At 38.5% G+C, this 14,224-nt stretch overlaps 1 protein-coding gene across 1 annotated transcript in view; it reads left to right on the forward strand.

The window, feature by feature from the left end:
• LOC116887943 overlaps positions 1-12,336 on the forward strand; it is a 60,561-nt gene extending 48,225 nt beyond the window's left edge. The window contains exons 6-7 of the mRNA XM_032889399.1: positions 8,808-8,908; positions 12,164-12,336. Coding sequence (XP_032745290.1) covers positions 8,808-8,908; positions 12,164-12,336 — 274 coding nt within the window. The remainder of the gene's footprint in view (positions 1-8,807; positions 8,909-12,163) is intronic.
• Positions 12,337-14,224: the final 1,888 nt, after the last annotated feature.

The following is a 14,224-nucleotide window of genomic DNA, read 5'->3' on the forward strand; positions in this document are numbered from 1 at the left end:
TTAATTTCACTAAAACATTAAAACTCATAAAATGATTTTGAAAAATGAGAAAGTCTATTTGCTTGGGTTTTTTTCTCTCTATGAAAACAAATCTGAAGTTAAAATACAATCTTGGAGAAAATAGTTGCAACTCATACATCCCTCAAAGCTCTATTTTTCCAGCATAAACTAAGATCTCTCAAATAATAACATAAAAGTCCAATTAAATATGAACAAAATGAATTCAAATATATCAACAAGGAATTCCCATGAATGGCAATAACTTGAGAAAATAGTCATTATCATAAGAATATGCTCCTTTTCCTTTATCTGTTGAAAAGCTGAGACTCATAGCTGCATTTTTTAAAAACTTTTTCTAGGGAATCAAATGTTTGAAATTTGCTTAAGATGACTTAAATTACATGTTAGGATGTATAAATAAAAACAGAGCAGGATTAAAAATATTCTCTAAGAAAAACACACAGAACAAATCTCCTCCTCCACTTAAAAATGAAAAAAGAAAAGAAAAAAGAAGAAGTGGTTATATAGATAGTCACATTTTTAAGTGAGTTGTCATGTGAGAGTTCTAAAACTTGCAATGCTATGGATTCTGTTATAGTACCATAGAATAACAAAGCATCCTTCAATGTCTGTCTTAGTTTCCTTGGTGGGTACAGTAACCTCCTTTGCAAAGGAAAATGTGAATGAAAGGATACCAGCAAAATTCAAGAAGTTGAATTTTATTTGACCAGTCAAAGCTATTTTTGTCCCTGGGTGCTGTTGTGTCATTGGCACAAGTCTATTTGTTTCTGGGCTTCGTCTTAATCACATTAGACAATCACCTTGTTTTATCAGTTCTTGAGGAAAGCACTCTTTACTCACTTACTCTGAGACCATGATTTTCTGAAATTAAAAGGGGAAAACAAACTCGAATGCTGAAGTTGCAATTGATCTCTTAAGTCAAGGTGGATTTCTGAGGTTAATTTACCACACCTGCCCCAGAGATACAGATACTTGAGTAATTCTAAACACAGCCAACTATAGTAGTCTGGGGCATGTGCACGAAGGAGTAGACATCATACTCCTCAGACACTTGCTGAAAAATGTTCAGAACTGCCGTATTCACAATGGCTAAGAAATGGAAACACTTAAATATACTTCAACAAATGAATGGATAATGAAAATGTAGTATACATATATAAGAATGTATATTTAGCTGTAATGAAAAAGGAAACCACAAATTTTGTAGGTAAATGGATGGAGCTAAAAAGATTATATTTTAATAAGGTAACCCAGACCCAGAAAGACAGATCCAATGTGAGTAAACAACATGGAATAACTGTAGAAAGCAAATAAGAATGTCTATCACTCCTCATCAAAGAAGCTTCTTGAGATGATTTTTGAATAATAGCCCTCTAGTTGGTTTCCAGGCACATCAGCCAATTTTCATCATTTTCTATGGATGGACAGTCTACTGTATTCCAGTATGACAGACTCATTGCTGGTATAACTACAGTTGCATGCCATTGTCATGGGTCAGTGTTGAGTACCACAGAGTAGAGAAAAGCAATTCCCACCACAAACTCTTCATGAACAATATGTTGAAATATGAACTTCCTGGAATATTAGCATATTTATTTGTTTGTTTTGCTTTGTTTTTATAGATCTATCTGTTTTACCACTATCGGTGTTGTAAGTGCTACAAATCCCTAATAATAATACAACTTATTTAAAAAAAGTCCACTTCCTAAATAGTTTACAGCTCCATCTGTTAAAGTAGCAATGAATGGGCAGCTTACACACCTTATTTTGCACACTTATGTAAAACATACAATTAACTCCATACCTGTATGTTACTCAGAGTAACTGAATCTCTCTGACTCAATGTCAAAATTACACAATGCCCAAATTCACTAAATAACAACCAAAGAAGCTAAAGTACAATGCCTATACCCAAAGCCAACACTACATACTAATTTGATATCCCAAGACAAATCTTCATGTAAAATCCATTTAGTGTGAAGGCCCCTGAACAAAGTTCATAGAAATTAGTAGTAAACTAGTAGCTGTACAAGTGTCAGTGTAGAAGAGGTATGAAAAGAGAAAAGCAGTAACATGGTAGTATCAAAGGAAAACAACTGTCCAAGGAAAGAACCCACAGAAAATGATATAGATGAAATAGCAGATGGATTCAAATGGAAATTATGAAGCCCAGTGAAATTAAAAGAAACATAGCGAGTCAGATGAACAAAATTAGAAAGAGTATCAGGGATGTATCAGATTCATCACAGAAAAACAGATATGGAAAAATAAAACCTTGAAAATGAAGGATTCAATATTAGTCAAAGGAAAAATAGAGTTGAAAGCATTAGTTACAGACTACTTTGAGTATATGAAAGAATAAGTTAGCCTGAAAATAACACTGTGAAAGATTCTAGAAAACAAAAGAAATGGTAAAGTTGGACAAAATGAATAAAGCCTTCAATAGCTTTGGAATAATATTAAATGCACAAGTGTTTGCATTTTTGCACTCAACCAAGGTGAAATAGTAAATAGTATATAAAAACTCTGACATAATATCTGCAAACTTCTCTTACCTTGGGGATAAAGTAGATACCTAAATACAGTAGACTAGCCCCAAAGTAGATATAATCATAAATGATTTTCACTATTGTATATTAAACTCAATTTTTCAAAGGTAAAAGACAAATAGAATTCTAAAAACTTCAACAGAAAGTCACCATCCTAGTTGGGGTCTCTATTGTAGTGCCAAAACACCATCACCTAAAGCAATTTTGAGAGGAAATGATTTGTTTCATTTTACAGACTTGGGAAGGAAACTTTATCTCATTTTTCAAGTTATAGTCTATGATCCCAGGAAATTGTACAAGAACTCAAGGCATGAACCTAGAAGCAAGAACTGATGTTAGACCAGAATGAAATGTTGCCTACTGGCTCACTACCCATAGCTTTCTAAGCTTGGTTTCTTATAGCACCCTAGACCACAAACGCACTGTTGCCACAACCCATGGTGATCAGGGCTCTGAAATCAATTGATCAACAAAAGTAACATAGTCTTTTTCACAGGTTTATCTGGTAAGGATCTTTTATTAAAATGAGATTGTCTTCCCAAATAAACTTACCTTGTGTCAAATTGACATAGAACTATCTTGAATAACCCCCAAATCAAATTCAAGTAAATCCCCTTTCAACTAACATTAAACACCATAACAGAATTCTGGAGGCCTGCATAATGGCAGACATTTTGTTCCATGCCTTCTAGCTATTTCATTTTGATGCTATAATATGCCTGCCAGTCATTGACATAGAATAATAACATGACTTAGAACAGGGTCATACTGACCACATTCCTTGTTATATTCTATATGTTATGAGGATTATTAGTCTTAAATTCCACAACTATAAGCATCATGTAGGGCCCATCAAATTAAAAGTCAATATGATCTTTTAATGTTTAAAATAGCTTGAGTCAGGGCCAATCACCAGATGGCATTTCCAGCACCTGCATGTGAGCTCATTGTGATTTTTCTGGTTTTAGCCCTTAGCATATAAGCTGGCCCTGAGAAATGTCAAGCACACAGTTTCAAGTTGTTGCCCTGGCTCATCAGTGTTGAGGTGTGCATTCAATAAACTGCCCTTGTTTAACTGAGATAAGTTTTCATTTAGTTTGTGGAGTGACTCCAGGACCACGATATTTTATGCATTGGCTAGGAAGCCTCCTACCCTAGTGCACCCTTCAGTTACTGACAGTGAATGTTATCAAGCAAGTTGGGCCCTCTGTGAGGAGGTAATTTTTTCTTTTCTATCTATGCAGTATTTTTTATCTTTGTTTGGCCTTATGGCTGGTACATTTTGGTGACTCAAGTGAAGGCAGCTGGACACAGTAATGCTCTCTGGACAGGACAGAGTATGCTCCAATTCCCCTTTTGACTAGGGGTTCAGAATACAATCCACCCTTTGGACTTGGACTTGGCAGGGACCGTCATCTGAGATCCCAATGCAGAGAGCTCTCTTTGAAACTCAGTTTTATTTCTGTTTTGTCTCTACTTTTTATTTTGTTTTCTGGGTACATCTCTCCCACTACTTTTAAACTATGGGACATCTTGTTCTTTTGATGGGACAGGGACCCTTCCACTTACTCCCAAATCTATTGTTTGTGTTTGCATGCAGGACTATGAATGTCTGTCAATTTATGTCTATAGTTTTGTTTAGTTACTTGATTGTAGCTGTGATTCATATTCAGAAGAAAAATAGTTAAAAACTGCATGTGTTGGCCATATACTCCTTGATTTATCTTTAACTCATTTCAAGGAACTTTAGAAAAAATGGCTGAATTGGGACAAAAAAATGATAAACTGTTACTGTACTTGGAGCCATGCAGCTGTAACTAGGAATCTAGCACTGCCAGAAAAGCTCTGAAGTCACTTAGAAAGAGTCACCAAGAAGCTTTTAAGCTTTTCTAGAAAGGAAGCTGATGGCTAGTCCTGCTACAGTACCTCTGCATCCCTGAGACTTGGATTCAGCAGGGTGAAAGGTACTCCTGCCTTGAAATTACAGCTGGAAGAAATAAGGACGTTTTTGTCTATCCTGTCTATTTTAAATATATAAGTGTATGTGGCCACTACTTCTTTGTTTCTGACTGGTCTTGAACATATGAATACAATGTTCTGTATGTCTCTGTTATTATTGGCTCATAAAGAATTGGGTATGATTAAAAATCCATAACAACTGAAACAAAAAGTTAACTGAAAACTTATAATAAACACAGGGACAAAGAAAGGAGCAGTGACTGAAGGAAAGGCCATCCATAGTGACTCAAGGCAAGGATCCCTCCCATCTGCAAACACCAAACCCAGACACTGTAGCTGATGCCAAGAAGTGCTGGCTGACAGGAGCCTGATACAGCTGTCTCCTAAAAGGTTCTGCCAGAGCCTGACCAATACAGATGTGGATGCTTGCATATAACCATTGGACTGAGCATGGGCTCCCAAATGGAGGAGTTAGAGAAAGGACTGAAGGGGCTGAAGGGGTTTGCAATCCCATAGGAAAAACAACAATATCAACAACCAGAGCTCCCAAGGACTAAACCACCAACCAAAGAATACTTGTGGAGAGATCCATGACTCCAGCTGCATATGTAGAAGAGTATTGCCTTATCTGGTATCAATGGGAGGGGAGGCCCTTGGTCCTGTGAAGCATCAATACCCCAGTGAATGAGAATTTTAGCAGGAGGCGGGGGGTGGGTGGGTGGGGAGTACTCTCACAGCATCAGGTGGAGGGGGATGGGATACTGTTTGTAGAGGGAATCAAGAAGGGGAATAACTCTGAAATGTATTCCTGAGTGTAAAAAATTACAAATTTTACAAATAAGTAAAATATCCAATGAAGATAAAATAAAATGGCTGTTACCCTTTTTAAAAAAAGAAAAAAAATGTATAACTCATGTTTGGAGTCATTCTGAGAAATAACACACAGCATGAGCCAAACTAAGAAACAGGTCTCTAAAAATACTTTAAAATTGGGATAATATTTTATGCAATTCCTGTCCTAAAATCATACTTATGAAAGATAGAATTTAAAACAATGTTACTTTAATCAGATATTAAAGTCAAATTTTCATATGTTCATATACAATAACTTTTCTTGCTGGGGGCCAAACTTTGTAACATGAAAATAATGTACTTTTTATTGATGTTAGGGACACTAGGTTGTTTAAATTGTTAAAATTTTGGTTTTATCTTCTAAAATTTATGATTACACTGTTAGAACTTTGTCTGGCCTTCCAAAAATTAAGTATATATCCTTTGCTTTGAAAAAATGATTCTTTTATATATATTTTATTTACATTTCAAATGTTAGCCCCTTTCCCCCATTCAATACCCCACCCCTTCCCACCTCGCTGCCCTGGCATTACCCTACATTGGGGGGCTCAGCCTTGGCAGGACCAAGGGCTTCTCCTCCCTTTGGTGCCTAACCAGAGAGAGAGAGAGAAAGAGAGAGAGAGAGAGAGAGAGAGAGAGAGAGAGAGAGAGAGAGAGAGAGAGAAGAGAATGGATGCCCATGGGAGCAGGCCCTGAATGGCTAGCTCCCCTTCAATCTTGAACCAAACTTTGTCTCCATATATCTTTGTATGAATATGTTTGTTCCCCTTTTAAGAAGGACTGAAGTATCTTCACTTTGGTTGTCTTACTTCTTGAGCTCCATGGGGTCTGTGGATTGTATCTTGGGAAACTCGTGAATTTGGGCTAATAGCCACTTAACAGTGAGTGAATACCATGTGGGATTTTGGAGATTGGATTAAGTAACTCAGGATGATATTTGCTAGTTCCATCCATTTGCCTATGTATTTCATGTAGTCATTGTTTTTAATAGCTGAGTAGTAACATTGTGTAGATATACCATATTTTCTGTATCCATTCTTCTGTTGAAGGACATGTAGGTTTTTATCAGCTTCTGGCTATTATAAATAAGGCTGCTATGAACATAGTGGAGCAAGTGTCCTTGTTATATGTTGGGTATGTGTCCAGGAGTGGTATTAACTGGGTCCTCAGGTGCTACTATGTCCAATTTTCTGATGAACCTCAAGACTGATTTACAAAGTGGTTGTAACAGCTTGCAATCCCACAAACAATGGGGAAGTGTTCCTCTTACTTCACATCTTCAACAGCATCTGTCCTTACCTGAGTTTTTAGTGTTAGCCATTCTGATGGACGTGAAGTGGAATCTCAGGGTTGTTTTGATTTGCATTTCCCTGATGACTAAGGATGTTGAACATTTCTTTAGACGCTTCTCAGCTATTCGATATTCCTCAGCTGAAATTTTTTTGTTTTGCACTATACCACATTTTTTTTATAAATTTATTTATTTAAATTTTTATGAGTACACTGTAGTTGTCCTCAGAGACACTAGAAGAGGCATCAGATCCCATTACAGATGGTTGTGAGCCACCATGGTTGAAAAATTGAACTAGACCCTGGAAGAGGCAGTCGCCGTTTTAACCACTGAGCTATCTCTCCAGCCCCACTTATACCCTCTATTTTTACCAGGGTTATTTGTCTTCTGGAGTCTTACTTTTGAGTTTTTTATATAGTGGATATTAGCCCCTCCCTCTCAGATGCTGTATTGAAAATATCTTTTCCAATGTGTTGGTTGCCATTTGTCCCAATGGCAGTGTCCTTTGCCTTACAGAAGCTTTGTTTTTATGAGGTCCCATTTGTCGATTCTGATATTAAAGCATAAGTCATTGGTGTTCTGTTCAGGAAATTTCCCAATGCCAGATGTGTTCATATTATTTTCTTCTATTAGTTTGAGGTATCTAGTTTTATATGAGGTCATTGATCCACTTCTACACTTGAGCTTTGTAAGGGGTGATAAAAGTGGATCAATTTACATCTTCTGCATGTTGAACCCCAATTAAATCAGCACCACTTGTTGAAAATGCTCTTTTTTGCACTGCATAGTTTTAGCTCCCTTTAGTCAATGATCAAGACCATAGTGTGGAGTTCATTTCTGAGTCTTCTTTTCCATTCCATTGATCTACCTGCCTGTCTCTGTATCAATACCACACAGATTTTTATCATTGTTCTGTAATAATAGCTTGAGGTAAGGAGGGTGATTCCCCCAAAAGTTCTATATTGATGAGAATATCTTTGCTATCTTGAGGTTTTTGTTTTCCAATGAATTCCAAATTCCCTTCCTAATTCTAAGAATTAGAATTGTTGAATTTAGATGGGATTGCACTTGAATCAGCAGATTGCTTTCAGCAAGATGTACCCTTTAAAATATATTAATCCTGCCAATACATGAGCATGGGAGTTCTTTCCATCTTCTGAGATGAAATATCTTGGTGTGACTCTAACCAAGCATGTGAAAATCTGTATGACAAGAACTTCACATCTCTGAAGACAGAAATAGAAGAGGATTTCAGAAGATACCACATACCTGTGGTCATTTGATAATTGACACAGTTGCTAAAACCATCCAGTGGAAAAAAGACAGTATTTTCAACAAATGGTTCTGGTTCAACTAATGTCCAGCATGTAGAAGAATGCAAATTACCCATTCTTATCTCCTTGTAGAAAGTTCAGGACCAAGTGGTTCAAACACCCCCAAATAAAACCAGATACACTGAAACTAATAGAAGAAAAAGTAGGGAAGAGCAGTGAAGACATAGGCACAGGGGAAATATTTTTGAACAGAACACCAATGGCTTATACTCTAAATTCAAGAATTGACAAATGGGACCTCATAAAATTGCAAAGCTTCAGTAAGGCAAAGGACACTGTCATGAGGACAAAATGGCAAGCAACAGATTGGGCAAAGACCTTTACCAATCCTGTATCCAATAGAAAGCTAATATCTAATATATACAAAGAACTCTGTGGTTTGCCCTGGAGTAACCTGTATTTTGATGTTAATTCCACTGCGGCAAGGACAGCTGCCTAGTCACATACTCAGGAATCAAGACTTCACCAAAAATCTCCCTTGAATTTGTAAATACGGATGGAGGGACAGGCAAGATAGAAGGAGGCTCATTGGAGGAGAGAAGGAAGGATGGTGGAGAGAAGTTTGAAGGAAGAGGGAGGAGACTGAATGAAAAGAAGGGAGACAGGAGAGAGAGAGAGAGAGGAGCCATGGCAGGACAATGGAGGCTGATGTAAAGATCTCGCTCTGTGTATTTACAGATTGTTATCAATGTTCTTAAGGGATGGATAGTACCGGGCTTCGTATGTTTAAGTGGGCAATTATATCCTATCAATTAGATCTAAAATTATTGTGTTGTGTGTTCTTTTATGTGAGGGCTTTAGTGTGCGGAGGCTGGAGACACTGGGCCGCCGCGGGGTTGGGATGTGTTTCCGCAGAGATATCTGGCAGATATCTTGGGACACTGTGATGCGGACCCAGCAAGGTAAAACACAACAATACATTTTTTTTTATTTTTATATTTTTACAACAACAGAACTCAAGAAGGTAGACTCCAGAGAATCAAATAGCTCCATTAAATAAATGGGCTACAGAGCTAAGCAAAGAATTCTCAACTGAGGAATGTAGAATGGCCGAGAAGCACTTAACCAAGTGTTTAACGTCTTTAATCATCAGAGAAATGCAAATAAAAAGAACCCTGAGATTCTACCTCATACTAGTCAGAATGGCTAAATCAAAATCTCAGGTGACAGCAGATGTTGTCATAGATGTAGAGAACGTGAACACTCCTCCACTGTTGGGATTGCAAGCTGGCACAACCATACTGGAATCAGTCTGGCAGTTCCACAAAAAATTGGACCTGAGAACCCAGCTATTCCACTCCTGGACATATACCCAAAAGATGCTCCAACATATAACAAGGACACATGCTCTACCATGTCCATAGCAGCCTTCTTTATTATAGCCAGAATCTGGAAATTATCCAGATGCCCTTCAACAGAGGAATGGATACAGATAATGTGGTACATCTACACAATGGAGTACTACTCGGCTATTAAAAACCATGACTATATGAAATTCTTAGGGAAATAGATGGAACTAGAAAATATTATCCTGAGTGAGTTAACACCATCAAAAAAACACACATGGTATGCATTCATTGATAAGTGGATATTAGCCCAAAAGCTTGGAATACCTAAGAAAAAATTCCCAGATCATATGAAGTTCAAGAAGGAAGACCAAATGTGGGTGTTTAATCCTGTCTTAGAAGGGAGAACAAAATACTCATGGGAGGAAATACAGGTACAAAGAGTGGAGCATGAATTGAAGAAAAGGTGATCCAGAGACTGCCTCACCTGGGGAATCTATCCCATATGCAACCACTAAATCCAGTCACTACTGCTGATGCCAAGACGTGCTTGCTGACAGGAGCCTGATATGGATGTCTCCTGAGAGTTTTTGCCCGACTCCTACTGACACAGATGAGGATGGTTGCAGCTAACCCTTGAACTGAATAAGGGGACCACATAGGAGGAATTAGAGAAAAGACTGAAGGAGTGTAAGTGTTTTGCAACACCATAGGAAGAGCTACAATATCTACCAATCAAACTCCACCAGAGCTCCCAGGGACTAAATCATCAACCAATGAGTACACATGGAGGGACCCATGACTCCAGCCACATATGTGGCAGAGGATGGCATTGTCCAGCATTAATGAGAGTTAAAAACCCTTGGTCCTGTGAAGGCTAGATGACTCAGAGTAGGGTACCAGGATAGGGAGTTGGAAAGGAGTTGATGTTTGGGTGTGGGAGCATCCTCACAGAAGCTGGGGAAGGAGGGAGGGGTTATGGGGGAGGGAAGAAAGGGAATAACATTTGAAATGTAAGTACATAAATTATCCAAGAAACAAATAAAATATGTTTTGCATAAAAAACTTTTAAAATTATTTAAAAGCTATGGGAAACTTTAAAGTTTATTAAATATTTTTATGTGTTTATTAATATATGATAGTTATAATAAAGAAGGAAATTAAAATGAAAATAATTTTAATGATGGTAAAACTATAGTGACTTTAAAAATTATTGTAGACAACAATGCCAAAGCAACCAGAGCTTCCAGGGACTAAGCCACTACTCAAAGACTATACATGGACTGACCCTGACTCTGACCTCATAGGTAGCAATGAATATCCTAGTAGAGCACCAGTGGAAGGGGGAAGCCCTGGGTCCCTGTATTACTGAACCCCCAGTTGAACCCTGTTGGGGACGGCATGGGGGAGGGGGTGGGGAGGGGAACACCCATAAGGAAGGGGAGGGGGAGGGGATGTTTGTTCGAAACCGAAAGGAATAACACTTAAAATGTATATAAGAAATATCTGCTAATAAAAAAAGATTATAAATAAGATCAATAGTAAAAAAAATATTGTAGACAACAAAATAAAATTATGGACCCATGAAGGGATACAATTATGATGAAAAATGCTCAGGAAATCTCTATTATTAGCTATGGATTTGATGGTGAAAAGAATGAACATGACAACAGATCATTTTTATTTAAAAATATAGATATACTGTTAATAGATATGCATTTCTGAAGATTTTATCTGTTGTACCTTTGTCTTTTGCTTGTCTTTTCATTGCATCTGGTATATTGCTTTGTAAACTAAGAAAATGATACCAAGGATAACGAGTAAGGAAATTATAATTTAAAAAAGTTAGAGATTTACAATGTTTAAAAAGTTAATAAGTTATGGGTTCTTAAATCACCACCAATTTTTCAGTTTACCTGAGTTTTAGGCAGAGCTCCAGTAGACCCTCATGGAGCCTCAGCCAAGGTCATTGCCATTTTTCTCCTAAATCATTGTTTGAAACATTTTTCCTGTCCTGAGACTGAATACTCAGCTTAAACCCAATCATAGGGGAACTTGTTATGTTCTATAATGATATATCAGATAAAGGTCAGAAAAGTCCCTAGTTTCTTTATGGAGTATATTTATGAGTTTTTATAAAAATTTTATTTTGATACTAGAAGAGTTTCAACTGAAAACTGATTTTTAAAGGCTCAATCCTAGCAGGAATAGTTAGTAGTATCCTTGAAGGTGATCAAATCCTTTACTTTGTTTAAAAATACATTTGAAGTCATGTAGCAGATAGGTACCAGCCTTCAAACCAGTTAGACATCTGCTGAATATGGTATTTCACATGTTTAAAGTTATGAAGACAAACGGAGACTCACAAATCCTAACACAGACCACCACCACCACCAAGACCCAGGTCTCCAAGAAGATATTGGTACAATGACCAAGGAAACCACCAGGATTGTATGATAACTGCCCCAGTGCATCGCCTGCTGCCATGGCCCAGCATGAACTGTGGCCAAACAGATAACAATTGAAGAATTGATTGCCACATGTTGCTTTAGACAAAGTAAGGTCAGTCTCTCCCATGTTCATCCTCCACAGAAAAAGCCTCTTCATCTTCAGGGCCTAATAGTCAAAGATTACCTTTGCCACAGAAACCACAGGGACCTGAATAACTGTCTAGGTAATAAAATATGAAATAGTCTCTGTTATTTTCATTGATATATAGCCATTAGATTTTAATTTATCCTTTCAGGTCTTTGTTGTGGTAATACCGTGGTATTATCCCAACCAGTTCCCTAGGGAGTCACTGCTACATGCTGGGCCAGTTGTACACTTGGACTGGGCAGTAAATTGCTGGTGTTAATTCTGGCACTATAGGGTCATTTAGAACTAACTTTAATTTATCTCCGCAGCGGCTGGCTTCAGTGTGGCACCAAACCACTTTAGGCGAGCTGTCTTCTAGCCTCAACAGTCTCTGTGCTCTCACTGCTAGTCACCCTGGCCAGCCTGGCCAGCCGGGAGCTCTACGGTTTCAGCCACCAGCCTGGTAAAGTCAAGACTTAACAAATTGTAACCCAACAATCAGATTTACATGTTAAATTCTCCATCCATAATACATCCACACAACAATTGGTACACAAACACTGCCAATTAATAAAGATTTAAACTGACCACCTGGAAAAGACAAGATCGACGCAGTCCTCCTGGATCTTAATAATCCTGCTCTGTTGTCTCCATCTTCATATTCCTCTTCCTCCTCCGTCCTTCCTAGACTTTTCTCCACCTCCCTTTTATTCTCATCTAACGATAGGCTACACTTTATTCTGTACCCGCCTTGCTGCATAACGACATCATCCTACATACCACCCTTTCTTCACTGGGGTCTCTACACTCAATCTGAGGTTTGGCTGCTTACATCTTCCTCTATATTGGTCCAGCTATGGCAGAGTCTCTCAGGGGACAGCTATTTCAGGCTCTGTCAGTCAGGAAGTGCTTTTTGGCTTCAATTATAGTGTCTGGATTTCGTGTCTGCATATGGGATGGTTTCCCAGGTGGGGCAGTCTCCAGATGGCCTTTCCTTCAGTCTCTGCTTCACTATTTGTCCCCGAATTTCCTTTTGACAGGAGGAATTCTGGATTAATATTTTTGAGATAGGTGGGTGGTCCCATTCCTCAAATGTGGGCCAGTCCTATCCACTGAATATGGTCTCTACAGGCTATATCTCCCCTTTGTTGCTTATTTCAGCTAATTTACTCCCTGTTGGGTCCTGGGAATCTCTTGGAATCATGGCATCTGGGACTTTCTAGTGGCTACCGCCAGTTTCCCCTCCCCCATTACTACACACCTCCTTTAAAATTCTGACCCATTGTACTTCTACCCCATGTTGTCCCATATCTGAAATGCCCCTCCTTTCCCCTCCCCTACCTCTCCCTCCCAGCTCCCTCTCTCACTCTACTTCTAGGAGATTATTTTCTTCACCCCTCCGAGTAGAACTGTAGCATCCACATTTTGGTGTGATCTTTATTTTTGGATTTCATATGGTCTGTGAGTTGTATCATAGTTATTACGAGCTTCTTTTTGGTTAATGTATGTACTTATGCGTGAGTACATACCATGCATGCGTATTCTTTTTTGAATGAATTTTCTCACTCAGGTTGATATTTTCAAGTTTCACCCATTTTCCTAAGAATTTCATGTAGTCATTATTATTTTTAACAGCTGAGTAGTATTCCATATTGTAAATATACCATATTTTCCGTATCCATTCCTCTGTTGAGGAACATCTGGGTTGTTTTCAGCTTCTGACTATTAAAACGAAGACTGCTATGAACATAGTGGAGCATTTAACCTTGCTATATGTTGGAACATCTTTGGGGTATTTGCCCAGTAGTAGTATAGCTGGGTCCTCAGGTAGAACTATGTCCAATTTTCTGAGGAACTGCCAGACTGATTTCCAGTGGTTGTACCATCTTGCCATCCTACCAACAATGAAAGGGAGTTCCTCTTTCTCCTCATCTTGCCAGCTTCTGCTGTCACCTGAGTTTTTAATCCTAGTCATGTTTCTGTATTACTTTTACTTTCTTACAGTCCAGTTGTTCTCCCCCTCCTTATCTGCCCTTTCACAGTTCCTCTTTCCATTTCTTCTCTCCTCCTGACTCCTAGTCTCCAAGAGGATGCCCCCTGCCAGGCCTCCCCACTCCCTGGGTACCCAATTCTCTTGAGGGTTAGGTGTGTCTTCTCCCACTAAGGTCAGACAAGGCAGTCCTCTGCTTTATATATGTCAGGGCCCTCTGAGTAGCTCATGTATGCTGCTTGGCCAGTGGCTTAGTGTCTGAGAGATCTCAGGGTTCCAGGTTGGTTGAGACTGCTGGTCTTCCTCTGGTGTCATCCTCCTCCTTAGTTTCTTCTAGTCTTTCCATAATTCAACTTCAGGGATCC

The sequence above is a fragment of the Rattus rattus genome, chromosome X, assembly GCF_011064425.1.
Source record: "Rattus rattus isolate New Zealand chromosome X, Rrattus_CSIRO_v1, whole genome shotgun sequence".
NCBI lineage: Eukaryota > Metazoa > Chordata > Mammalia > Rodentia > Muridae > Rattus > Rattus rattus.